Consider the following 26,718-nt stretch of genomic DNA (forward strand, 5'->3'; position numbering starts at 1 on the left):
AGACTGTGTCTTTAATGTGGCCTAAGGTTAATAAATAAAATGGTATCCCTATCTAGGGTATCAAGGTCAGCTGACAAGGTATCTGTCCAAGCTGCAACTGCACTACACACCCATGCCGATGCGATTGCCGGTCTGAGCAAAGCACCTGTATGCGCATAAATAGACTTTAAAGTAGTTTCCTGCCTGCGATCAGCAGGATCGTTGAGGGCTGCCGTGTCCGGAGACGGTAGCGCCACTTTCTTGGACAGGCGTGTTAAAGCCTTGTCCACCCTGGGTGAGGATTCCCAACGTACCCTGTCCCGTGCAGGGAAAGGATATGCCATAAGAATACTCTTGGGAATCTGCAGTTTTTTATCAGGAGTTTCCCAAGCCTTTTCAAATAACTCGTTAAGCTCATGGGATGGGGGAAAGGTTACCTCAGGTTTCTTTTCCTTATACATGCGCACCCTCATGTCAGGGACCGAGGGGTCATCTGTGATATGCAAAACCTCTTTTATTGCAATAATTATATAATGAATACTTTTTGCCACCCTCGGGTGCAACCTCGCTTCATCGTAGTCGACACTGGAGTCAGAGTCCGTGTCGGTATCAGTGTCTGCTATCTGGGATAGGGGACGTTTTTGAGACCCAGAAGGGCCCGGTTACCCAGCCGAAGCCGTGGATTGACTCCCTGCTCTTTCCCTGGACTCTGCTTTGTCCAATCTCTTATGTAATAAGGTCACATTTGCATTTAAAACATTCCACATGTCCATCCAATCATGAGTCGGCATTGCCGACGGCGACACCACAATCATCTGCTCCACCTCCTCCTTAGCTGAGCCTTCCGCTTCAGACATGCCGACACACACGTACCGACACCCACACACACTCAGGGATATATATCTATATGGAGACAGTCCCCCAATAAGGCCCTTTGGAGAGACAGAGAGAGAGTATGCCAGCACACACCCAGCGCCAACTGACACTGGAAAATAATGTCCCAGATAATAGTGCTTTTATATTAAATTACTGTGTAATACAGTCACTGCGCCTTACAAGTGCCCCCCCCCCCTCTTTTCAGCCCTGTGTCACCGTGTTCAGCAGGGGAGAGACCGGGGAGCCAGCTTCTCAGCAGATCTCTGTGGAGAAAATGGCGCTGGTTAGTGCCGAGAGACCCCCCTCCAGCGGCGGGCTTTGGTCCCGCTCAAAATAACTCAAAACTGGCGGGGGGTTGAAAGAAAAACTGCCTCCGCAGTATCTATGCCAGATATAGAGGCTTTATTGCTGCCCAAGGCGCCCCCCCTGCGCCCTGGACCCATCTGTGCCCGCTAGTGTGTGTGTGTGTGGGAGCAATGGCGCGCAGCGTTACCGCTGCGCGCGTACCTCAGTGAAGATCTGAAGTCTTCTGCCGCCTTGAAGTCTTCTTTTCTTCTTATACTCACCCGGCTTCTATCTTCCGGCTCTGCGAGGAGGACGGCCGCGCGGCTCCGGGACGAACAGCAAGGGGAGACCTGCGTTCCGACTCCCTCTGGAGCTAATGGTGTCCAGTAGCCTAAGAAGCAGAGCCTATAACTAAAGTAGGTCTGCTTCTCTCTCCTCAGTCCCATGATGCAGGGAGCCTGTTGCCAGCAGTGCTCCCTAAAAATAAAAAACCTAACAAAATTCTTTATCAGAGAAACTCAGGAGAGCTCCCCTGTAGTGCACCCAATCTCCTCTAGGCACAGGATCTAACTGAGGTCTGGAGGAGGGGCATAGAGGGACGAGCCAGTGCACACCCATCTAAAGTTCTTTATAGTGCCCATGTCTCCTGCGGAGCCCGTCTACACCCCATGGTCCTTACGGAGTCCCCAGCATCCTCTAGGACGTAAGAGAAAGGCTTGAATAAAACCCCTCCCCTTGTTGTGACAAAGGTACCAGGACTATGACCTGATCCTGACATAATTTTTGGATTGCCGCTGTTACTGCTTCTCTTTCTGGAAGAGAAGCTGGCAAGGTCGATTTGAAAAATCGGCATGGGGGAACGTCTTGAAACTCCAGCTTGTATCCCTGGGACACTATTTGCAACACCCAGGGATCCAGACCAGACAGAATCCAACCATGGCTGAACAGTTTGAGACGTGCCCCCACCCGAGCGGCCTCCCGCAAGGGAGCCCCAGCGTCATGCTGAAGATTTGGCAGAAGTAGGGGTAGACTTCTGCTCCTCTGAACATGAAGCCACTGTGGACTTCTTTCCCTTTCCCCTACCTGCAAAGAAGGGGGAACCTCTCGCTTTTTTGTATTTATTGGGCCGAAAGGACTGCATGTGAGAGTGATATGTCTTTTTTGCCGGTGCAGGCGCAGAGGGCAAAAATGTCGACTTACCTGCGGTAGCCGCCGAGACTAACAGATCTAGTCCATCGCCAAATAAGGCCTCACCTTTATATGGGAGAGCCTCCATATTTCTTTTGGAATCTGCATCCGCATTCCACTGGCGAATCCACAACGCCCGCCGAGCCGATACTGGTAGCGGCTTGTGAACTTAAGAGTCCAATATCTTTCATCGCTTCTAGCATGTATGCGGCAGTGTCTTTGATATTCCCTAACTTAAGGAGTATCTCATCTTTGTCAATTGTGTCAATTTCAGATGACAAGCTTTCTGACCATTTTTCAATAGCGCGACTCACCCACGCGCAAGCAATTGTGGGCTTGAGCAGCGTACCATTGGCAACATAAATGGATTTCAATGTAGTTTCCATCTTTCGGTCTGCCGGCTCCTTTAGTGAAGCCGTGCCAGGTGCAGGGAGAATTACCTTCTTTGTCAACCTGGACAGTGCACTGTCTAACACAGAGGGTGACTCCCATTTTTTCCTATCCTCTACCCGGAAAGGATAAGCTATCTGAATTCTCTTGGGAATACGAAATGTCTTTTCGGGATTCACCCACATCCCCTCAAAGAGAATATTAAGCTCGTGAGAAGGGAGAAAAGTGACCTTGGATTTCTTTTCTTTTCTTTATAGAAATAATAAGAATTTACTTACCGATAATTCTATTTCTCGTAGTCCGTAGTGGATGCTGGGAACTCCGTAAGGACCATGGGGAATAGCGGCTCCGCAGGAGACTGGGCACAAAAGTAAAGCTTTAGGACTACCTGGTGTGCACTGGCTCCTCCCCCTATGACCCTCCTCCAAGCCTCAGTTAGGATACTGTGCCCGGACGAGCGTACACAATAAGGAAGGATTTTGAATCCCGGGTAAGACTCATACCAGCCACACCAATCACACCGTATAACCTGTGATCTGAACCCAGTTAACAGCATGATAACAGAGTAGCCTCCGAAAAGATGGCTCACAACAATAATAACCCGATTTTTGTAACAATAACTATGTACAAGTATTGTAGACAATCCGCACTTGGGATGGGCGCCCAGCATCCACTACGGACTACGAGAAATAGAATTATTGGTAAGTAAATTCTTATTTTCTCTGACGTCCTAGTGGATGCTGGGAACTCCGTAAGGACCATGGGGATTATACCTAAGCTCCCAAACGGGCAGGAGAGTGCGGATGACTCTGCAGCACCGAATGAGAGAACTCCAGGTCCTCCTCAGCCAGGGTATCAAATTTGTAGAATTTAGCAAACGTGTTTGCTCCTGACCAAGTAGCTGCTCGGCAAAGTTGTAAAGCCGAGACCCCTCGGGCAGCCGCCCAAGATGAGCCCACCTTCCTTGTGGAATGGGCTTTTACAGATTTTGGCTGTGGCAGGCCTGCCACAGAATGTGCAAGCTGAATTGTACTACAAATCCAACGAGCAATAGTCTGCTTAGAAGCAGGAGCACCCAGCTTGTTGGGTGCATACAGGATAAACAGCGAGTCAGATTTTCTGACTCCAGCCGTCCTGGAAACATATATTTTCAGGGCCCTGACTACGTCCAGCAACTTGGAGTCCTCCAAGTCCCTAGTAGCCGCAGGTACCACAATAGGCTGGTTCAAGTGAAACGCTGAAACCACCTTAGGGAGAAATTGAGGACGAGTCCTCAATTCTGCCCTGTCCGTATGAAAAATTAGGTAAGGGCTTTTATAGGATAAAGCCGCCAATTCTGAGACACGCCTGGCTGAAGCCGGGGCCAACAGCATTTCCACTTTCCATGTGAGATATTTTAAGTCCACAGTGGTGAGTGGTTCAAAACAATGTGATTTTAGGAACCCCAAAACTACATTGAGATCCCAAGGTGCCACTGGAGGCACAAAAGGAGGCTACATATGCAGTACCCCCTTGACAAACGTCTGAACTTCAGGAACTGAAGCCAGTTCTTTCTGGAAGAAAATCGACAGGGCCGAAATTTGAACCTTAATGGACCCTAATTTTAGGCCCATAGACAGTCCTGTTTGCAGGAAATGCAGGAAACGACCCAGTTGAAATTCCTCTGTAGGGGCCTTCCTGGCCTCGCACCACGCAACATATTTACGCCAAATACGGTGATAATGCTGTACGGTTACATCCTTCCTGGCTTTGATCAGGGTAGGGATGACTTCATCCGGAATGCCTTTTTCCTTCAGGATCCGGCGTTCAACCGCCATGCCGTCAAACGCAGCCGCGGTAAGTCTTGGAACAGACAGGGTCCCTGCTGGAGCAGGTCCCTTCTTAGAGGTAGAGGCCACGGGTCCTCTGTGAGCATCTCTTGAAGTTCCGGGTACCAAGTCCTTCTTGGCCAATCCGGAGCCACGAGTATAGTCTTTACTCCTCTCCTTCTTATGATTCTCAGTACCTTGGGTATGAGAGGCAGAGGAGGGAACACATACACTGACTGGTACACCCACGGTGTTACCAGAGCGTCCACAGCTATTGCCTGAGGGTCCCTTGACCTGGCGCAATACCTGTCTAGTTTTTTGTTGAGGCGGGACGCCATCATGTCCACCTTTGGTTTTTCCCAACGGTTCACAATCATGTGGAAGACTTCTGGGTGAAGTCCCCACTCTCCCAGGTGGAGGTCATGTCTGCTGAGGAAGTCTGCTTCCCAGTTGTCCACTCCCGGAATGAACACTGCTGACAGTGCTATCACATGATTTTCCGCCCAGCGAAGAATCCTTGCAACTTCTGCCATTGCCCTCCTGCTTCTTGTGCCGCCCTGTCTGTTTACGTGGGCGACTGCCGTGATGTTGTCTGACTGGATCAGCACCGGCTGACCTTGAAGCAGAGGTCTTGCTAGGCTTAGAGCATTGTAGATGGCCCTTAGCTCCAGGATATTTATGTGAAGTGATGTCTCCAGGCTTGACCACAAGCCCTGGAAATTTCTTCCCTGTGTGACTGCTCCCCAGCCTCTCAGGCTGGCATCCGTGGTCACCAGGACCCAGTCCTGAATGCCGAATCTGCGGCTCTCTAGAAGATGAGCACTCTGCAACCACCACAGGAGAGACACCCTTGTCCTTGGTGACAAGATTATCCGCTGATGCATCTGAAGATGCGACCCGGACCATTTGTCTAGCAGATCCCACTGGAAGGTTCTTGCGTGGAATCTGCCGAATGGGATTGCTTCGTAAGAAGCCACCATCTTTCCCAGGACCCTTGTGCATTGATGCACTGAGACTTGGCCTGGTTTTAGGAGATTTCTGACTAGTTCGGATAACTCCTTGGCTTTCTTCTCCGGGAGAAACACCTTTTTCTGGACTGTGTCCAGGATCATCCCTAGGAATAGAAGTCGTGTCGTCGGGATCAGCTGCGATTTTGGAATATTGAGAATCCAACCGTGCTGGCGCAGCACTATCTGAGATAGTGCTACTCCGACTTCCAACTGTTCCCTGGATCTTGCCCTTATCAGGAGATCGTCCAAGTAAGGGATAACTAAAACTCCCTTCCTTCGAAGGAGTATCATCATTTCGGCCATTACCTTGGTAAAGACCCGGGGTGCCGTGGACAATCCAAACGGCAGCGTCTGAAACTGATAGTGACAGTTCTGTACCACAAACCTGAGGTACCCTTGGTGAGAAGGGTAAATTGGGACATGTAGGTAAGCATCTTTGATGTCCAGAGACACCATATAGTCCCCTTCTTCCAGGTTTGCAATCACTGCTCTGAGTGACTCCATCTTGAATTTGAACCTTTGTATGTAAGTGTTCAAGGATTTTAGGTTTAAAATTGGTCTCACCGAGCCGTCCGGCTTCGGTACCACAAATAGTGTGGAATAGTACCCCTTTCCCTGTTGTAGGAGGGGTACCTTGATTATCACCTGCTGGGAATATAGCTTGTGAATGGCTTCCAATACTGCCTCCCTGTCTGAGGGAGACGTCGGTAAAGCAGACTTTAGAAAACGGCGAGGGGGAGACGTCTCGAATTCCAATTTGTACCCCTGAGATACCACCTGAAGGATCCAGGGGTCCACTTGCGAGTGGGCCCACTGCGCACTGAACTTCTTGAGACGGGCCCCCACCGTGCCTGAGTCCGCTTGTAAAGCCCCAGCGTCATGCTGAGGACTTTGCGGAGGCGGGAGAGGGCGTTTGTTCCTGGGAACTGGCTGTTTGTTGCAACCTTTTCCCTCTCCCTCTGCCACGGGGCAGAAATGAGGCGCCTTTTGCCCGCTTGCCCTTATGGGGCCGAAAGGACTGCGCCTGATAATACGGCGTCTTCTTAGGTTGAGAAGCTACCTGGGGTAAAAATGTGGATTTTCCAGCAGTTGCCGTGGCTACCAGGTCTAATAGACCTACCCCGAATAACTCCTCCCCCTTATAAGGCAATACTTCCATGTGCCTTTTAGAATCCGCATCACCTGACCACTGCCGCGTCCATAAACCTCTTCTTGCAGAAATGGACAGCGCGCTAACTCTAGATGCCAGTCGGCAAATATCCCTCTGTGCATCACGCATATATAGAAATGCATCCTTCAAATGCTCTATAGTCAGTAATATACTGTCCCTATCTAGGGTATCAATATTTTCAGTCAGGGAATCCGACCACGCCAGGCCCGCACTGCACATCCAGGCTGAGGCGATTGCTGGTCGCAGTATAACACCCGTGTGAGTGTATATACATTTTAGGATATTCTCCAGCTTTCTATCGGCAGGTTCCTTTAGGGCGGCCGTATCAGGAGAGGGTAGTGCTACCTGTTTAGACAAGCGTGTGAGCGCTTTATCCACCCTAGGGGGTGTTTCCCAACGTGCCCTATCCTCTGGCGGGAAAGGGTACGATGCCAATAACCTTTTAGGAATTATCAGTTTTTTATCGGGGGAAACCCACGCCTCATCACACACTTCATTGAATTCCTCGGATACAGGAAAAACTACAGGCAGTTTTTTCTCACCAAACATAATACCCTTTTTAGTGGTACTTGTATTATCAGAGATATGCAATACATTTTTCATTGCTTCAATCATGTAACGTGTGGCCCTAGTGGAAGTCACGTTTGTCTCCTCATCATCGACACTGGAGTCAGTATCCGTGTCTGCCATTTGAGGTAACGGGCGTTTTAAAGCCCCTGATGGCGTTTGAGACCCCTGGACAGGCACAAGCTGAGTAGCCGGCTGTCTCATGTCGTCAACTGTCTGTCGTAAAGAGCTGACACTGTCACGCAATTCCTTCCATAAGCTCATCCACTCAGGTGTCGACTCCCTAGGGGGTGACAACTCTATAATAGGCAATTGCTCCGCCTCCATCTCATTTTCCTCCTCAAACATGTCGACACAATCGTACCGACACACCGCACACACCTTTGGGTAGACAGAGGGAGAGTATGCCAGCACACACCAGAGCGCTATATATATATACAGGAATACCACTATAAAATGTGCTTTTCCCTTTATAGCTGCTGTTAGTATCAAAACTGCGCCAAATTAGTGGCCCCCTCTCTTTTTTACCCTTTTCTGTAGTGCAGGACTGCAGGGGAGAGTCAGGGAGACGTCCTTCCAGCGGAGCTGTGATGGAAAATGGCGCCCGTGTGCTGAGGAGATAGGCTCCGCCCCCTTCTCGGCTGCCTTTTCTCCCGCTTTTTGGTGAGTTCTGGCAGGGGTTAAAATACATCCATATAGCCCTGGGGGTTATATGTGGTGTATTAATGCCAGCCAAGGTGTTTACATTGCTGCTCAGGGCGCCCCCCCCCCCCCCTAGCGCCCTGCACCCTCAGTGACCGAAGTGTGAAGTGTGCCTGAGTAACAATGGCGCACAGCTGCAGTGCTGTGCGCTACCTTGTTGAAGACTGATGTCTTCTGCCGCCGATTTTTCCGGACCTCTTCTTGCTTCTGGCTCTGTAAGGGGGCCGGCGGCGCGGCTCTGGGACCGAGCTCCGAGGCTGGGCCTGTGTTCGGTCCCTCTGGAGCTAATGGTGTCCAGTAGCCTAAGAAGCCCAAGCTGGCTGCAAGCAGGCAGGTTCGCTTCTTCTCCCCTTAGTCCCTCGATGCAGTGAGCCTGTTGCCAGCAGGTCTCACTGAAAATAAAAAACCTAAAACTAAACTTTCACTAAGAAGCTCAGGAGAGCCCCTAGTGTGCACCCTTCTCGGCCGGGCACAAAAATCTAACTGAGGCTTGGAGGAGGGTCATAGGGGGAGGAGCCAGTGCACACCAGGTAGTCCTAAAGCTTTACTTTTGTGCCCAGTCTCCTGCGGAGCCGCTATTCCCCATGGTCCTTACGGAGTTCCCAGCATCCACTAGGACGTCAGAGAAAAGCCTTCTCCTGAGGTACAGAAGTGGCTTCCGTGACTTCCAGAACTTCCCTTATAGCTACAATCATATATTGTATATTTTTAGCCAATTTATGATCTATTTCCCTGGAGTCACTATCGTCGACACAAGAATCAGTGTCCGTGTCGGTATCAGTATTCACAACATTTGCAAATGATCTTTTATGTGACCCAGAGGGGTCGCCTGCGGATGGAAGAACAGAATCCTGAAAAATCACATCTTCCACAGATTTTCTCCAGCATTCAGAATGAGATTCAGCCTCATCTAATCTCCTATTGATATTATGCATACTATCACGTATTTCTTTCACCCATGCAGGCTCTTGGTGTGCCGGCAGCACCACCACATTACAACTCTGTGTCCCTAAAATGCCTTCCTCCGGGGAGGAACTCCCTGCATCAGACATGTCACACCCGTGTACAACACACACTCACAGACACACTGGGACTTATAGGGTACAGACCCACAGTAAAATCTGTCAGAGGGACACAGTTTAGGAGCAGCCAGCTCACAACCCTGCTCCAAAGAAAAAATCCCCGTGCAGCGTACTTTGTACAGAGACAAAATCCCTGTGTCGCGTACTCTGTACACAGAAACCTTTAAGCGCTATATTATGAACAATATGTTTTAGCACCCAGCCCCCCCCCTTTTTTTCACCGATACTTGTTCAGAAGTGGAGGAGGACCAGCTTCTTCTCTACAGTCTGTGAATGAGAGAAAATGGCGCTGAACAGTGTGCTGGCTGACCGAGGAAGCTCCGCCCCCGCAATGGCGCGTTTCTCCTCAGAGATTTTTCACATAATATTTATACTGGCGGCAGTAGGGCTGTGCCTTGGCATCTTATGCCCCCTTTTATCTAGTTTACGAGGTTATTTGCTGCCCAGGACGCCCCCCCCCCAGCGCCCTGCAGTGCCTGTGTATGTGTGGACAGCAATGGCGCGCTGCGCTCCCGCCAGCCGCGCGGTACCTCAGCCGTCACTTTACTTGATTGAAGATCTGTCTTCTTACACTCACCTGTCTTCTGGCTTTGTGAGGGGGTGACGGCATGCTGTGGGAGTGAGCATCTAGACACGGCTAGCATTCAGTTCCCTTCAGGAGCTAATGGTGTCCTGTCAGCCAGAAGCAGAGCCATGAAACTCTTCAGGAAGTTGGTTCCTACTTCTGCCCCCTCAGTCCCACGAAGCAGGGAGACTGTTGCCAGCAGTTCTCCCTGAAAATAAAAAACCTAACATAAGTCTTTTCAGAGAAACTCAGTAGAGCTCCCCTTGGAGTGCATCCAGTCTGCCTGGGCACAATTCTAAAACTGAGGTCTGGAGGAGAGGCATAGAAGGAGGAGCCAGTTCACACCCATTGAAAAGTCTTAAGAGTGCCCATGGCTCCTGCGGAACAGTCTACCCCATGGTCATGAAGTGGACCCCAGCATCCTCTAGGACGTATGAGAAATATATATATATTTTTTTTAAATAGTTTTTTCCCCCCAAACCTCGATCGGGAACATCGCAACCATCAGAACATCGTGGCTTTCATTTTGAAAGCCAGGACAGCCTTCAGGTACACAGGGGATCTTGGGGGGATTAATTTACACTGCCCCAGCGGCTGCTATTGTCTGCCGTCGCTGGAGGGGTCCTGCCGTGCTCACCGATCAGCAGTGATCGGCAGCACGGCAATCAGTAGGGGAGAGTGCAGGGAGGTAGAAGGACCTTGCGGACCATCTGACAGCAGCAGCAGAGGGAGGTTTCCCTTCCCAGCCGCTGCTAACACTGTTTATCGGACTGGTCACATCCTGTGCGACCAGGTCAGATAAAGCACTTGCAGGCATGGTCGCATCTGATGCGACCATGCCAGGAAAGTGGTTAATGAAGTTCTGCAGGTCTGTTTTACTTCACATCAGGACAAAATCCTGCAGGAATGCAGATAATTCTAAAGCGGAAACAAGTTTTCTACAAACTGGGTACACATACAGCAAAATCAGCCAATTAGCCACATGCCCATAAATCTAGCCTGATAACTATATAGCTATCGTGAAATGTGAAAACGTGATAAGAAGCCAATTATTACCCTGTGTGTACAGGGTGTGCTGTTGATGACCCTATCACCTGCTATCCTTAATACCTACATTTAGCACAGGAGGAAATATTGGTAGCAGAGGTCCTGCACAGGCAAATACTACTGTGACCACCGCTGAATATAGAAAGCTGGAGTGGAGATCTGATACCAGATTTGCGGCATCGATAGAGGAAAGTCTGGATACAGAAAAGTGTCTTTTGCAAACAGACTGCAGCCGACTGGGTGTTTGCTCTTTCCTGCATGTGACAAGCAGTTGCTCTAATTCACACCTGATTGTAAAAGCAAAATCTTTCCCTAATGGGCAAAACCATGTGCAGTGCAGGTGGGGCAGATGCAACATGTGCAGAGAGCTAGATTTGGGTGTGTTATATTGTTTCTGTGCAGGGTAAATACTGGCTGCTTTATTTTTACACTGCAATTTAGATTTTAGTTTGAACACATCCCACCCAAATCTAACTCTCTCTGCACCTGTTATATCTGCCCACCCTGCAGTCCATATGGTTTTGCCCATTATAAAAATTTTATGCTTTGCAATCAGGTCTGAATTAGGCCCACCGTGCCATATATGAAAAAGGTCACTAACAAAGATTGTTTCAGATACTAACTGGATAACAGTAATACTATTGAAGTGGTGATAAATATTTTGATGAACACACTACAAAACTTAAGCCAGCAATATGCATATGTGCAGGACTATTATTGACTAAGGGCCTAATTCAGACCTGACCGTAGCAGCAAAATTATTCTGAGCAAAACCATGTGCACTGCAGGTGGGGCAAATTTAACATGTGCAGAGAGAGTTAGATTTGGGTGGGTTATTTTGTTTCTGTGCAGGGTAAATACTGGCTGCTTTATTTTTACACTGCAATTTAGATTTCAGTTTGAACACGCCCCACCCAAATCTAACGCTCTCTGCACGTTACATCTGCCCCCCCTGCAGTGCACATGGTTTTGCCCATTAGAGAACAATGTTGCTGCTGCGATCAGGTCTGAATTAGGCCCTAAATCCACTGGGCTGGACCATGGCCCTGGAATGTTTTTAAGACTGATTGCAGTGTGGTAACCAAAAAGGGCCGTTAAATAATATATGCTTATATATGTATTATTTTTTTTTATACATCTTGAGGACAGTTGGATAAACGGAAACGTTCTGAACTCTAAGTTTATGTGCCCTGAGTGCCGCATCTTTGGATGGTTGTAAGTAACTGGTATTGTGGAGGCATCAGGTCTAGTAAAACAATGAATGGAGTGCCAGACCTCTGGATATGCTGCTTATATATGGCATGGTATAATTTTATTGTGATTGTATTTTAATGAACAGTATTTGTGAATAAATTGTATTATGACCTTTTCTGCATATTGTGGTCATGTTTTTACAATGAATTTGCGCTCCTAGTAGTGAAGTAATACATATTGCTCTCTTTTCTAGATAGTTACATTGTCGGCAATCCAGTATTACCTCATGGAGCAACAATTTTTAATACCTCTCAGGATTGAGTTTAAATAATATTGCACCTAGTAATTTATTTTATGTAATTAGCCACATGCCCATGTAAGCGCGCTTAAATCTAGCCTTATAACCATCCAATTAATGTGAAATCGAAAAAAATGGCAAGATGGCAATCATTACCCTGTGTGTATGTGCCTCAGGTCTCATGCGACACAGCTTAACCAGTACGGAGTACAGTTTGTACATACCACTATATCATACACTGCATATCAGTGGTCCTCACTATGTGGCCTTTGCCAGCTGTTACTACAGCCCCAGAGAAGGTCTAAAAGCCACATGCTTTTGTAAATGAGCACTCCAGGGGAAGATCAGGCAGCCCACAGTCCAGCGCTCTGAGGTAAAGTGTATTCACTTCCTGTGCCAGTGTACAGTGGAGCAGCAGCAGAAGCCTGTCACAACAAAAGATAGGTGTATAAAGGACAATTGTGGCCCACCCGTACCTATTAGCAAGTACCACTGCTGTACTGTATATCGTTTTACCCCCCACTTACACTCCAGGCAGCTCCCAATATTCACTGGAACCACCATCGCCTCCAGCTCGGGCAGAGACTCAGACATAAACCACGGACAACACACCAAATACCAGAGGCCACAGGATCAGGTTTACATTTTATTTATTTTTTGTCTTTTCGTTTTATTATTTAAAACCATACACGTCAATAAGTGGACTCTAAACAGTCTCATTCACAAGACCTAGGTCTTCCATTACTGCACAGTAATCGCCATTTTACATGAACAAAAAAAAAAAAGGTACCACGTTTTGTGAATGAGATTCCAAAAACTGAAAAGGTGCCTCTGCCCCCAGCACACAATAGTACATATCAGGGCACAGGACAATATGGATGTCACAAAGAAGGGCCAGCGTGATATCGGCCTTAAAACCTGTTTAAACGGATAGGGTCCATTTAACCCCCGATGAGTACAGAGCCCATCGCCACCCAGGACCACCGTAAGCATCCTCCCATGGAACGTTGAAATGCAAGTCAGGTTTGAAGAGCCTGTTATTTGTCCAGCACATAGCTGTCGTTTCAGCTTGTGTATTAAACCAGACGAAGCCATTCATTAATAAATACGTGCACTTAAAAAAGCCTTGATCCCACACAATAGGAGGGGGGAAGGTGTAAAGTGGAGTAATGACAGGGTAAATACACTGGAGACATACGATGGACAATCTAATTCACACTGTACCTCTCGATCCCATTAACAAACATTTGACTCAGCTGAGCTTGTGGAGGTTTACGTCACCTGACCCCCCTGTAAGGCGGCCTCAAGCAAACAGTTTTGGGGTCTATACGTAATTGTGCTGCCTGGGAATGTTCCCAAGCAACAGAGCGCAACTTAAAAGATTCCTCAGAAGAGAATCAGATGTGTGCACCAGTTCTAATCACATAACTAGAAATAAAGTCAATTACCATGGAAATGGACACATTAACAGAAGCAAAAAAAGATTTTAAAAATGTGTTCAACGGTACTAAATGTGTTCTTTTTGTCCTTTAATAAAATGATGTAATTCAGCAACAAGGTGTAGTGGAAAGCAAACAAAAAAACAGTTACAAAAAAAAAGCTACAAAATAAATCTTTAAGGCCACCAAAAAAAAAAAAAAAAAAATTGAGATTACTGATGGTGTTTGGGTCAAATTAGATATAATACAAAAAAATTAAATTAAAGTACAAACTATATCAGAGTTCAGAAAAAAAAGGAACGTAAAAAACAAAAAAAAACCAAGATGTGAGAAAATAAAGGACGCGAAATATTTATTAACCTAAGTATAAATGGATGCTTCATTAGCCAAGTAGGTACTGACGAGCCAGGTGGTGGAACGACAAGTACTGTTACATGTGCACACAGAGCTCTCTCCCAATACAAAGGGATAGCAGCCAGACCAAGAGATGCAGGACCTTGTATAGGTCATTCCACATGGTGACTTCAGCCCAGATTTTGTGCGGGTAGATGTAAGGAGGGGTCAGCTGGATAAAGACGCAATAAATGAGTAACAAGAGGGGGGCATGGAAGGATGAGGGTAGAAAGGTGGGTCGGTTGGATGGCGGGTTTTGCACTCAAAGCTGCGTAGTTCTATTTCAGGCAGCGTTCAAAGTAGGTGGATCCTATGTAACCGCCCCGCATGGACCGCTGTACGTTCTGTTCAAACAGGCGTCTGTTGTTCTGGAGTACTTCAGCGGCTTCTTTATTTAAGGGGTCTTCCGGGTTTGGCTCCTAGCACAGAGAAGAGCTAATCAGCACACCGTAGATAGCACTACCAGACATACTCTATAACAGGAAGATGTAAGTGCTTTGTTCCCACAACTAATTAAATGAATCACATGTTCTATCATATTTAGTTCTACACAACATAGAAGAAAAGCTACATTTTGATCATAGTTTTGTTCTATTAGGTTACATTCCATACTTACCAAGAAAAGATACTGCAGGCCATATATTATAGAGTTTATTGTGAGTACAGGCTTCCAGTCCTCCCTATGTAAACACAAGGACAGAATATTTTAGAACTGCTTTCTACAAGAATATGATCATAAAAATGCAAACCTAGGCTATGTAGAGTTAATACACAAGTCTAGAGCAAACAAACAAGAAATAGGTAGGAACACCAAGGAAGGGTTTAAGGGTCATACTATCGACTCCAAACTGTCCTTTGTTCCCCACATTCAATACGACCATACCTTACACAGCAGAAACTCTAATCCATGCTCTCATTAGCTCCCGCATTTATTGCAATAGTCTCCTTACTAGTCTTACCAAAAAGACTCTCACCACTAAAATCCATTCTGAATGCAGCTGCAGGGCTGATCTTCCTCACTAGAAGTTCACCATCTGCTTTGTCAGTCCATCCATCCATTAGCTACCTGTATTCTTCCATACTCAATATAAAATAATTTTACTCACACACAAGGCTACACCAACGTACATCTCTTCTCTTATCTCAAAATATCTCCCAACCCGACCTCTTTGCTCCGATTCACGTTTGCAGATCTTTCTTCGGGCTGCAACCACTGTGGAATCACAATCAGATCCACCTCTATCCTCCAAGCTTTCCCTGAAAAGTCACCTCTTCAGGCAAGCTTATAAAATTCCGAAACCACCCACATAACCTTCATAAAATAAGATTTTACTTACCGGTAAATCTAGTTCTCGTAGTCCGTAGTGGATGCTGGGGACTCCGTAAGGACCATGGGGATAGACCGGCTCCGCAGGAGACATGGGCACTTTAAGAAAGAATTTAGGTTCTGGTGTGCACTGGCTCCTCCCTCTATGCCCCTCCTCCAGACCTCAGTTAGAGAAACTGTGCCCAGAAGAGCTGACAGTACTAGGAAAGGATTTTGGTAATCCAGGGCAAGATTCATACCAGCCACACCAATCACACCGTATAACAAGTGATAACAACCAGTTAACAGTATGACAAATAACAGAGCATCCGGTCAAACCCTGATGCAACCATAACTTAACCCTTATTGAAGCAATAACTAAATACAAGTATTGCAGAAGAAGTCCGCACTTGGGACGGGCGCCCAGCATCCACTACGGACTACGAGAAATAGATTTACCGGTAAGTAAAATCTTATTTTCTCTAACGTCCTAGTGGATGCTGGGGACTCCGTAAGGACCATGGGGATTATACCAAAGCTCCCAAACGGGCGGGAGAGTGCGGATGACTCTGCAGCACCGATTGAGCAAACACAAGGTCCTCCTCAGCCAGGGTATCAAACTTGTAGAACTTTGCAAAAGTGTTTGAACCCGACCAAGTAGCTGCTCGGCAAAGTTGTAATGCCGAGATCCCTCGGGCAGCCGCCCAAGAAGAGCCCACCTTCCTAGTGGGATGGGCCTTAACTGATTTCGGGAGCGGCAATCCAGCCGCAGAATGAGCCTGCTGAATCGTGTTACAGATCCAGCGAGCAATAGTTTGCTTTGAAGCAGGAGCACCAAGCTTGTTGGAAGCATACAGGATAAACAAAGACTCTGTTTTCCTGACCGTAGCCGTTCTGGCTACATAAACCTTCAAAGCCCTGACCACATCAAGTAACTCGGAATCCTCAAAGTCAGTAGTAGCCAGGCACCACAATAGGTTGGTTTATATGAAAAGATGAAACCACTTTCGGCAGAAATTGTGGACGGGTCCGCAATTCTGCTCTACCCGCATAGAAAACCAGATAGGGGCTTTTATGTGACAAAGCCGCCAACTCTGACACACGCCTAGCCGAAGCCAAGGCTAATAGCATGACCACCTTCCACGTGAGATATTTCAACTCCACCGTTTTGAGTGGTTCAAACCAGTGGGATTTCAGGAAACTCAACACCACGTTAAGATCCCAAGGTGCCACTGGAGGCACAAAAGGGGGCTGAGAAGCCAACTCCTTTTGAAAGAAAATGGATTGGGCCGAAATCTGGACCTTAATGGAACCCAATTTTAGGCCCAAATTCACTCCGGACTGTAGGAAGTGAAGGAAACGGCCCAGCTGGAACTCCTCCGTAGGAGCATTCCTGGCCTCACACCAAGCAACATATTTTCGCCATATACGGTGATAATGTTGAGCTGTCACGTCCTTCCTAGCCTTTATCAGCGTAGGAATGACCTCATCCGGAATGCCTCTCTCTGCTAGGATCCGGCGTTCAACCGCCATGCCGTCAAACGCAGCCGCGGTAAGTCTTGGAACAGACAGGGCCCCTGTTGCAACAAGTCCTGTCTTAGAGGAAGAGGCCACGGGTCTTCTGTGAGCATTTCTTGCAGATCTGGATACCAAGTCCTTCGTGGCCAATCTGGAACAATGAGTATTGTTCTCACTCCTCTTTTTCTTATTATCCTCAGCACCTTGGGTATGAGAGGAAGAGGAGGAAATACATAGACCGACTGGAACACCCACGGTGTCACCAGGGCGTCTACAGCTATCGCCTGAGGGTCTCTTGACCTGGCGCAATACCTCTGTAGCTTTTTGTTGAGGCGGGATGCCATCATGTCCACCTGTGGCAGTTCCCACCGACTTGTAATCTGCGCGAAGACTTCCTGATGAAGTCCCCACTCTCCCGGGTGGAGGTTGTGTCTGCTGAGTAAGTCTGCTTCCCAGTTGTCCACTCCCGGGATGAACACTGCTGACAGTGCGCTTACGTGATTCTCCGCCCAGCGAAGAATTCTGGTGGCTTCCGCCATCGCCACTCTGCTCCTTGTGCCGCCTTGGCGGTTTACATGAGCCACTGCGGTGATGTTGTCTGACTGAATCAGAACCGATTGGTCGCGAAGCAGGATCTCCGCTTGACGTAGGGCGTTGTATATGGCCCTTAGTTCCAGGATGTTGATGTGAAGGCAAGTCTCTTGACTTGACCACAGACCTTGGAAATCTCTTCCCTGTGTGACTGCACCCCAACCTCGGAGGCTTGCGTCCGTGGTCACCAGGACCCAGTCCTGAATGCCGAATCTGCGGCCCTCGAGAAGGTGAGCGCTCTGCAGCCACCACAGGAGTGACACCCTGGCCCTGGGGGATAGGGTGATTAACCGATGCATCTGAAGATGTGATCCGGACCACTTGTCCAGTAAGTCCCATTGAAAGGTCCTCGCATGGAACCTGCCGAAGAGAATGGCCTCGTATGATGCCACCATCTTTCCCAGGACATGAGTGCAGTGATGCACTGACACCTGTTTTGGTTTTAATAGGTTCCTGAGCTTTCTCCATCGGGAGATAAACCCTTTTCTGGTCTGTGTCTAGAATCATGCCCAGGAAAGGCAGACGAGTCATAGGAACCAACTGCGACTTTGGAATATTTAGAATCCAGCCGTGTTGCCGTAACACTTCCAGAGAAGTGCTACACTGATCAGCAACTGCTCTCTTGATCTCGCTTTTATGAGGAGATCGTCCAAGTATGGGATAATTGTGACTCCTTGCTTCAGCAGGAGTACCATCATTTCCGCAATTACCTTGGTAAATATTCTCGGTGCCGTGGAGAGACCAAACGGCAACGTCTGAAATTGGTAATGACAATCCTGTACCACAAATTTGAGGTACGCCTGATGAGGTGGATAAATGGGGACATGAAGGTATGCATCCTTTATGTCCAGAGACACCATAAAATCCCCCCCTTCCAGGCTTACGATAACCACTCTCAGCGATTCCATCTAACCCCTTCCCTGCTGAAGGAGGGGAACCTTGACCCCCACCTGTTGAAGATACAATTTGTGAATTGCAGTTAACACTATTTCCCTCTCGTGGGGGGAAGCTTGCAGGGCCGATTTGAGGTATCGGTGAGGGGGCATCTCCTCGAATTCCAGCTTGTATCCCTGAGACACAATATCTATTGCCCAGGGATCCAAATGGGAGTGAACCCACTTGTGGCTGAAATTTCGAAGACGTGCCCCCACCGGGCCTAGCTCCGCCTGTGGAGCCCCAGCGTCATGCGTGGATTTTGTAGAGGCCGGGGAGGACTTCTGTTCCTGGGAACTAGCTGTGTTGTGCAGCTTCTTTCCTCTGCCCCTGCCTCTGGCAAGAAAGGACGCACCTCGGACTTTCTTGTTTTTCTGTGATCGAAAGGACTGCATTTGATAATACGGTGCTCTCTTAGGCTGTGAGGAAACATATGGCAAAAAATTTGACTTTCCAGCAGTAGCTGTGGAGACCAGGTCCGAGAGACCCTCCCCAAACAATTCCTCACCCTTGTAAGGTAAAACCTCCATATGCCTTTTTGAGTCGGCATCACCTGTCCATTGCCGAGTCCACAGGACCCTTCTGGCAGAAATTGACATAGCATTTATTCTAGAACCCAGTAGACTAATGTCTCTTTGAGCATCTCTCATATAAAGGAAAGCGTCTTTAATATGCCCCAGGGTCAATAAAACAGTATCCCTATCTAGGGTATCCAACTCCTCTGATAAGGTATCAGTCCATGCCGCTACTGCACTACAGACCCAGGCCGACGCGATTGCCGGTCTGAGCAAGGTACCTGAATGTGTATAAATGGACTTCAGGGTACCCTCCTGTTTGCGATCAGCAGCATCCTTGAGGGTAGCCGTATCCTGTGATGGCAGGGCTACCTTTTTGGATAAGCGTGTTAAAGCTTTGTCCACCCTAGGGGAGGATTCCCATCGTAACCTGTCCGTTGGCGGGAAAGGATACGCCATAAGAATCCGTTTGGAAATCTGCATTTTTTTTATCTGGAGATTCCCAAGCTTTTTCACATAACTCATTCAGTTCGTGTGAGGGGGGAAAAGTTACCTCAGGTTTCTTTCCCTTATACATATAAACCCTTGTGTCAGGGACAGGGGTTTCCTCTGTGATGTGCAAAACATCCTTAATTGCTATAATCATATATCGGAGTGATTTAGCCAACTTTGGCTGTAACTTTGCATCATCGTCATCGACACTGGAGTCAGAATCCATGTCGGTATCTATGTCAACAATTTGGGATAGTGGGCGCTTCTGAGACCCTAACGGCCTCTGCGACATAGGATCAGGCACGGGTTGGGACCCTGACTGTCCTGAGGCTTCAGCTTTATCTAACCTCTTATGCAAGGAATTAACATTATCATTTAAAACCTGCCACATATCCATCCAATCAGGTGTCGGCGCCGTCGGCGGAGACACCACATTCACTTGCTCCCGCTCTGCTTCCACATAGCCTGCCTCATCAGACATGTCGACACAAGCGTACCGACACACCACACACACAGGGAATGCCCTTTTTGAAGACAGTTCCCCCACAAGGCCCTTTGGAGAGACAGAGAGTATGCCAGCACACACCCCAGCGCTATATAACCCAGGAATAACACAGTAACTTAATGTTAACCCAGTAGCTGCTGTTTATATTGTGTTTTTGCGCCTAATTTATGTGCCCCCCCCTCTCTTTTTACCCTCTTCTACCGTGAATCTGCAGGGGAGAGCCTGGGGAGCTTCCTCTCAGCGGAGCTGTGGAGAAAAAATGGCGCTGGTGAGTGCTGAGGAAGAAGCCCCGCCCCCTCGACGGCGGGCTTCTGTCCCGCTTAAATATGCATTTTCTTGGCGGGGGCTCATACATATATACAGTGCCCAACTGTATATATGTTTACTTTTGCCAAAAAGAGGATCCAAATGCTGCCCGCCCTGCAGCCTTAAAGTGACCGGAGTATGTGAGGTGTGTGGGAGCAATGGCGCACAGCTGCAGTGCTGTGCGTTACCTCAATGAAGAACGGAGTCTTCTGCCGCCGATTTGAAGTCTTCTTGCTTCTCATACTCACCCGGCTTCTGTCTTCCGGCTCTGCGAGGGGGACGGCAGCGCGGCTCTGGGATCGGACGGCGAGGGTGAGATCCTGCGTACAATCCCTCTGGAGCTAATGGTGTCCAGTAGCCTAAGAAGCAGGACCTAGCTTCAGAGAGTAGGGCTGCTTCTCTCCCCTCTCTCTGTCCCACGATGCAGGGAGTCTGTTGCCAGCAGAGCTCCCTGAAAATAAAAAACCTAACAAAATACTTTCTCTCAGCGAACTCAGGAGAGCTCACTGAAAAGCACCCAGCTCGTCTGGGCACAGTATCAAACTGAGGTCTGGAGGAGGGGCATAGAGGGAGGAGCCAGTGCACACCAGAACCTAAATTCTTTCTTAAAGTGCCCATGTCTCCTGCGGAGCCCGTCTATCCCCATGGTCCTTACGGAGTCCCCAGCATCCACTAGGACGTTAGAGAAACTATCCTACCCAATTAGGTCCCCACTGTACAGTCCACACATTCTCACATTTTCTTTCTTCACTTTCACATCCTCCTGGCCAACATTGTGTGACCACATCATAAAGCCCACCAAAAACCTTTGCAATCTGGTGTACCATTATGCCACAGACAGCACCTGTGTATCAATGCCTATTTCCCTATAGATTGTAAGCTTGCGAGCAGGGCCTTCCTACCTCTATGACTGTCTGTTATTACTCAGTTTTGTTTTATCACTGTTGTATCCAATTTTAAAGCGCAACAGAATTCGCTGCACTATATAAAGACATTTCACAATAATACTATAAGATCTAAGGAACGTTCTCAGTCTCAGCACGCAGCAATATTTTTACCACAGAACCTCAGGGTTCTAAAAGGATGATATGTTAATGTAACACTGATGTGAAAGGCAAATTGACCGCATACCGTCTGAGCCACACGGGCAACCAAGGAGACATGGAAATGCAGTGGGAGAATGAGGGAAGACGGTAGTCATTCATGGAAACGAGCACTCTGGTTCCTTACGTTTTGAAATCTAATCCATTAGTAATTACATTACTACTACAGGACTTTATAAGAACCAGATTTCCTATTCACGCTTACTCTGAACCTAATCCTAACTGCAGCCTAACCCTAAAATTGGATGTCAACATTCTGAATGTCGACAAACTGACTACATACTAGTCAGTGGGTTTATTATATATTCCTGATCTTCCAATTCAGGTATTAGTTTATAGCTGCCCCAAAAGCCTAACTATGGACTCACATCTTCTCTATCTAAATGCTGAAGATTGATGAAATAACAGGGATGGAGCAAATACTGAACAGTATACATACCTTAAAATATTTAGGCAGACATTACCCTCTAGGTCTATATTTGGATGATATACCATAGTCTCACACTTCACTTTTGGCGGATCGTGAGGGTAGCCTTGTCCCACCTGTGGAAAAGAAACAGTGTGAATATGTTACAATCACTTCAGTGTGAGCGGCCACTTGGTGAGTACAGTGGAAAATCAGCCACAGACTAACAGGATGCCAATGCTATTACATACGTGATGCAGCAATGGACAGACACATGAATGGAGGAACTCATCCAGGAGAGAACGGTAATTGGGGTTCCCAGTCACTTTACGCAAAAAACGACACCAAAAAAAGTTAAAAAACTCATGTCGACCATTTTCATGTGTCGACCATGTGTCAATGTCGACCAATAGTGGTCGACCTAATGACTGTCGACCATAACATGGTCGACCATTCATACCGGAACCGGAGAGAACATGGTCAGATTCTCCTGCTCCCCTCTATGCAGTAATATTTTAGGTTTACATACTGACGGCTGTTTTAAATCTTACCAATCTCATTGATACAGTAATCATCTTACAAATCATTAAATGGTTTATTCCACACCAACTCACACAGTTTTCAGACTGGCCATTTCAGATTGTGATCAAATTTGGTATAATAAATGCTGCGCTGGGTGTAAAGAAAAACCCCAAATTTTAGGCTATGTTCAAGGTTTTTTTTAAGTTATATGCCTTTAAAGCTGAAATATTTTCACAAAAAATGTCCTATTAACGTTTTTTAAATTGCACTTGCAGCTCACCTAATTGAGCTAGACTTGGGCAATGTCATTTTAAACCTCTTTTTTATGGGCGTTCATATGATATTACACAGCAGTATATTTGCATAAAAATGCAAAATTAAATTTTTCAAAAACAAATTTTAGATTTAAAAAAAACAAACAATATTTACATTTTTTGGGGGGGAAAAACTCAGTAAAAACAAGGTGTGTTTGGGGACGAGATTCTACAGACAGCGCCTCTGTGCAGGCGTATAAACGTAAGTGGAAAGATACTCCATGTGGAAAGATACTTCAATTGTGTTAATAGGCCCATTACAAGTAGTCCAGGGACAGGATAAGCTTGGGTGGGCTTTAAATAGTGAAGAAAATAAGATTTTACTTACCGGTAAATCTATTTCTCGTAATCCGTAGTGGATGCTGGGGACTCCGTAAGGACCATGGGGAATAGACGGGCTCCGCAGGAGACATGGGCACTTTAAGAAATAATTTAGATTCTGGTGTGCTCTGGTTCCTCCCTCTATGTCCCTCCTCCAGACCTCAGTTAGAGAAACTGTGCCCGGAAGAGCTGACAGTACAAGGAAAGGATTTTGGGAATCCAGGGCAAAATACATACCAGCCACACCAATCACACCGTATAACTTGTGATAAACTTACCCAGTCAACAGTATGAACAACAACAGAGCATCAGTTCAACCCTGATGCAACTATAACATAACCCTTACTGCAGCAATAACTATATACAAGTATTGCAGAAGAAGTCCGCACTTGGGACGGGCGCCCAGCATCCACTACGGACTACGAGAAATAGATTTACCGGTAAGTAAAATCTTATATTCTCTAACGTCCTAGTGGATGCTGGGGACTCCGTAAGGACCATGGGGATTATACCAAAGCTCCCAAACGGGCGGGAGAGTGCGGATGACTCTGCAGCATCGATTGAGCAAACATGAGGTCCTCATCAGCCAGGGTATCAAACTTGTAGAATTTTGCAAAAGTGTTTGAACCCGACCAAGTCGCCGCTCGGCAAAGCTGTAATGCCGAGACGCCTCGGGCAGCCGCCCAAGAAGAGCCCACCTTCCTAGTGGAATGGGCCTTTACCGAATTTGGTAACGCTATCCAGCCGTAGAATGAGCCTGCTGAATCGTGTTACAGATCTAGCGAGCAATAGTCTGCTTAGAAGCAGGAGCGCCAACCTTGTTGGCTGCATACAGGACAAACAGAGCCTTTGTTTTCCTAACCCTAGCCGTTCTGGCTACATAAATTTTTAAAGCCCTGACCACATCAAGGGACTCGGAATCCACCAGGTCCCTTGTAGCCACAGGCACCACAATAGGTTGGTTCATATGAAACGACGAAATCACTTTAGGCAAAAATTGAGGACGCTCGGCACAGCTGCAATGCCGAGACCCCTCGGGCAGCCACCCAAGAAGAGCCCACCTTCCTAGTGGAATGGGCCTTAACTGATTTTGGCAGCGGCAATCCAGCCGCAGAATGAGCCTGCTGAATCGTGTTACAGATCCAGCGAGCAATAGTTTGCTTTGAAGCAGGAGCACCAAGCTTGTTGGAAGCATACAGGATAAACAAAGACTCTGTTTTCCTGACCCTAGCCGTTCTGGCTACATAAACCTTCAAAGCCCTGACCACATCAAGCAACTCGGAAACCTCCAAGTCAGTAGTAGCCACAGTCACAACAATAGGTTGGTTTATATGAAAAGATGAAACCACTTTCGGCAGGAATTGTGGACGGGTACTCAATTCTGCTCTATCCGCATGGAAAACCAGATAGGGGCTTTTATGTGACAAAGCCGCCAATTCTGACACACGCCTAGCCGAAGCCAATTCCACCGCTTTGAGTGGTTCAAACCAGTGGGATTTCAGGAAACTCAACACCACGTTAAGATGTGGAGGATCTTAACTGGAGGCACAAAAGGGGGCTGAATATGCAGCACTCCCTTTACAAACGTCTGAACTTCAGGTAGAGAAGCCAGCTCTTTTTGAAAGAAAATGGATTGGGCCGAAATCTGGACCTTAATGGAACCCAATTTTAGGCCCAAAGTCACTCCTGACTGTAGGAAGTGAAGGAAACGGCCCAGCTGGAATTCCTCCGTAGGGGCATTCCTGGCCTCACACCAAGCAACATATTTTCGTCATATACTGTGATAATGTTGAGCTGTCACGTCCTTCCTAGCCATTATCAGCGTAGGAATGACCTCATCCGGAATGCCTCTCTCTGCTAGGATCCGGCGTTCAACCGCCATGCCGTCAAACGCAGCCGCGGTAAGTCTTGGAACAGACAGGGCCCCTGTTACAACAAGTCCTGTCTTAGAGGAAGAGGCCACGGGTCCTCTGTGAGCATTTCTTGCAGATCTGGATACCAAGTCCTTCTTGGCCAATCCGGAACAATGAGTACTGTTCTCACTCCTCTTTTTCTTATGATTCTCAGCACCTTGGGTATGAGAGGAAAAGGAGGAAATACATAGACCGACTGGAACACCCACGGTGTCACCAGGGCGTCCACAGCTATCGCCTGAGGGTCTCTTGACCTGGCGCAATACCTCTGCAGCTTTTTGTTGAGGCGGGATGCCATCATGTCCACCTGTGGCAGTTCCCACCGACTTGCAATCTGCGTGAAGACTTCTTGATGAAGTCCCCACTCTCCCGGGTGGAGGTCGTGCCTGCTGAGGAAGTCTGCTTCCCAGTTGTCCACTCCCGGGATGAACACTGCTGACAGTGCGCTTACGTGATTCTCCGCCCAGCGCAGAATTCTGGTTCGCGAAGCAGGGTCTCCGCTTGACGTAGGGCGTTATATATGGCCCTTAGTTCCAGGATGTTGATGTGAAGGCAAGTCTCCTGACTTGACCACAGACCTTGGAAATTTCTTCCCTGTGTGACTGCTCCCCACCCTCGGAGGCTTGCACCCGTGGTCACCAGGACCCAGTCCTGAATGCCGAATCTGCGGCCCTCGAGAAGGTGAGCACTCTGCAGCCACCACAGGAGAGACACCCTGGCCCTGGGGGATAGGGTGATTAACCGATGCATCTGAAGATGTGATCCGGAACATTTGTCCAGTAAGTCCCATTGAAAAGTCCTTGCATGGAACCTGCCGAAGGGCATGGCCTCGTATGATGCCACCATCTTTCCCAGTACTCGAGTGCAGTGATGCACTGACACCTGTTTTGGTTTTAATAGGTCCCTGACCAGTGTCATGAGTTCCTGAACTTTCTCTATCGGGAGATAAACCCTTTTCTGGTCTGTGTCCAGAATCATGCCCAGGAAAGGCAGACGAGTCGTAGGAACCGAGACTTTGGAATATTTAGAATCCAGCCGTGTTGCCGTAACACTTCCAGAGAACGTGCTACGCTGATCAGCAACTGCTCTCTTGACCTCGCTTTTATGAGGAGATCGTCCAAGTATGGGATAATTGTGACCCCTTGCTTCCGCAGGAGTACCATCATTTCCGCCATTACCTTGGTAAATATTCTCGGAGCCGTGGAGAGACCAAACGGCAACGTCTGAAATTGGTAATGACAATCCTGTACCACATATCTGAGGTACGCCTGATGAGGTGGCTAAATGGGGACATGAAGGTATGCATCCTTTATGTCCAGAGACACCATAAAATCCCCCCCTTCCAGGCTTGCAATGACCGCTCTCAGCGATTCCATCTTGAACCGGAACCTTTTTAGGTACATGTTCAGGGATTTTAAATTCAATATGGGTCTGACCGAACTGTCCGGTTTCGGTACCACAAACATCGTCGAATAATAACCCTTTCCTTGTTGAAGGAGGGGAACCTTGACCACCACCTGTTGAAGATACAATTTGTGAATTGCAGTTAACACTATTTCCCTCTCTAAGGGGGAAGCTGGCAGGGCCGATTTGAGGTATCGGTGAGGGGGCATCTCTTCGAATTCCAGCTTGTATCCCTGAGACACAATGGGGTATATGCAATTACCGGCGAATCGTGGCAATTTTTCGGCCGTTTTTTAATTCAACACAATTCGACCGTCGAATTCCGGCAAGTGGGTGCCGGAATTCAACATATTCAATAAAAAACGGATTCGACAGTCCCGCTGTCGAAAAACGGGCGATTTGACGGATCTTGATCAGATTTTTAAAAAAACGGAAAAAAAGGTAAAAAACACGGAAAAAAATTGCGTGGGGTCCCCCCTCCAAAGCATAACCAGCCTCGGGCTCTTCGAGCCGGTCCTGGTTCTAAAAATCCGGGGGGGGGGGAAATGACAGGGGATCCCCCGTATTTTTAAAAC

The 26,718-nt window shown here is 47.7% G+C and overlaps 1 protein-coding gene across 1 annotated transcript in view; it reads right to left on the reverse strand.

Annotated features, from left to right (window-relative positions):
* Positions 1 to 12,795: 12,795 nt before the first annotated feature.
* UBE2M (ubiquitin conjugating enzyme E2 M) overlaps positions 12,796 to 26,718 on the reverse strand; it is a 52,179-nt gene continuing 38,256 nt past the window's right edge. Inside the window, exons 4-6 of the mRNA XM_063943324.1 lie at positions 21,703 to 21,806; positions 14,611 to 14,674; positions 12,796 to 14,413 (exon numbers count right to left, since the gene is read on the reverse strand). Coding sequence (XP_063799394.1) covers positions 14,273 to 14,413; positions 14,611 to 14,674; positions 21,703 to 21,806 — 309 coding nt within the window. The 3' untranslated portion in view covers positions 12,796 to 14,272. The remainder of the gene's footprint in view (positions 14,414 to 14,610; positions 14,675 to 21,702; positions 21,807 to 26,718) is intronic.

Source organism: Pseudophryne corroboree, chromosome 10 (assembly GCF_028390025.1).
Source record: "Pseudophryne corroboree isolate aPseCor3 chromosome 10, aPseCor3.hap2, whole genome shotgun sequence".
NCBI lineage: Eukaryota > Metazoa > Chordata > Amphibia > Anura > Myobatrachidae > Pseudophryne > Pseudophryne corroboree.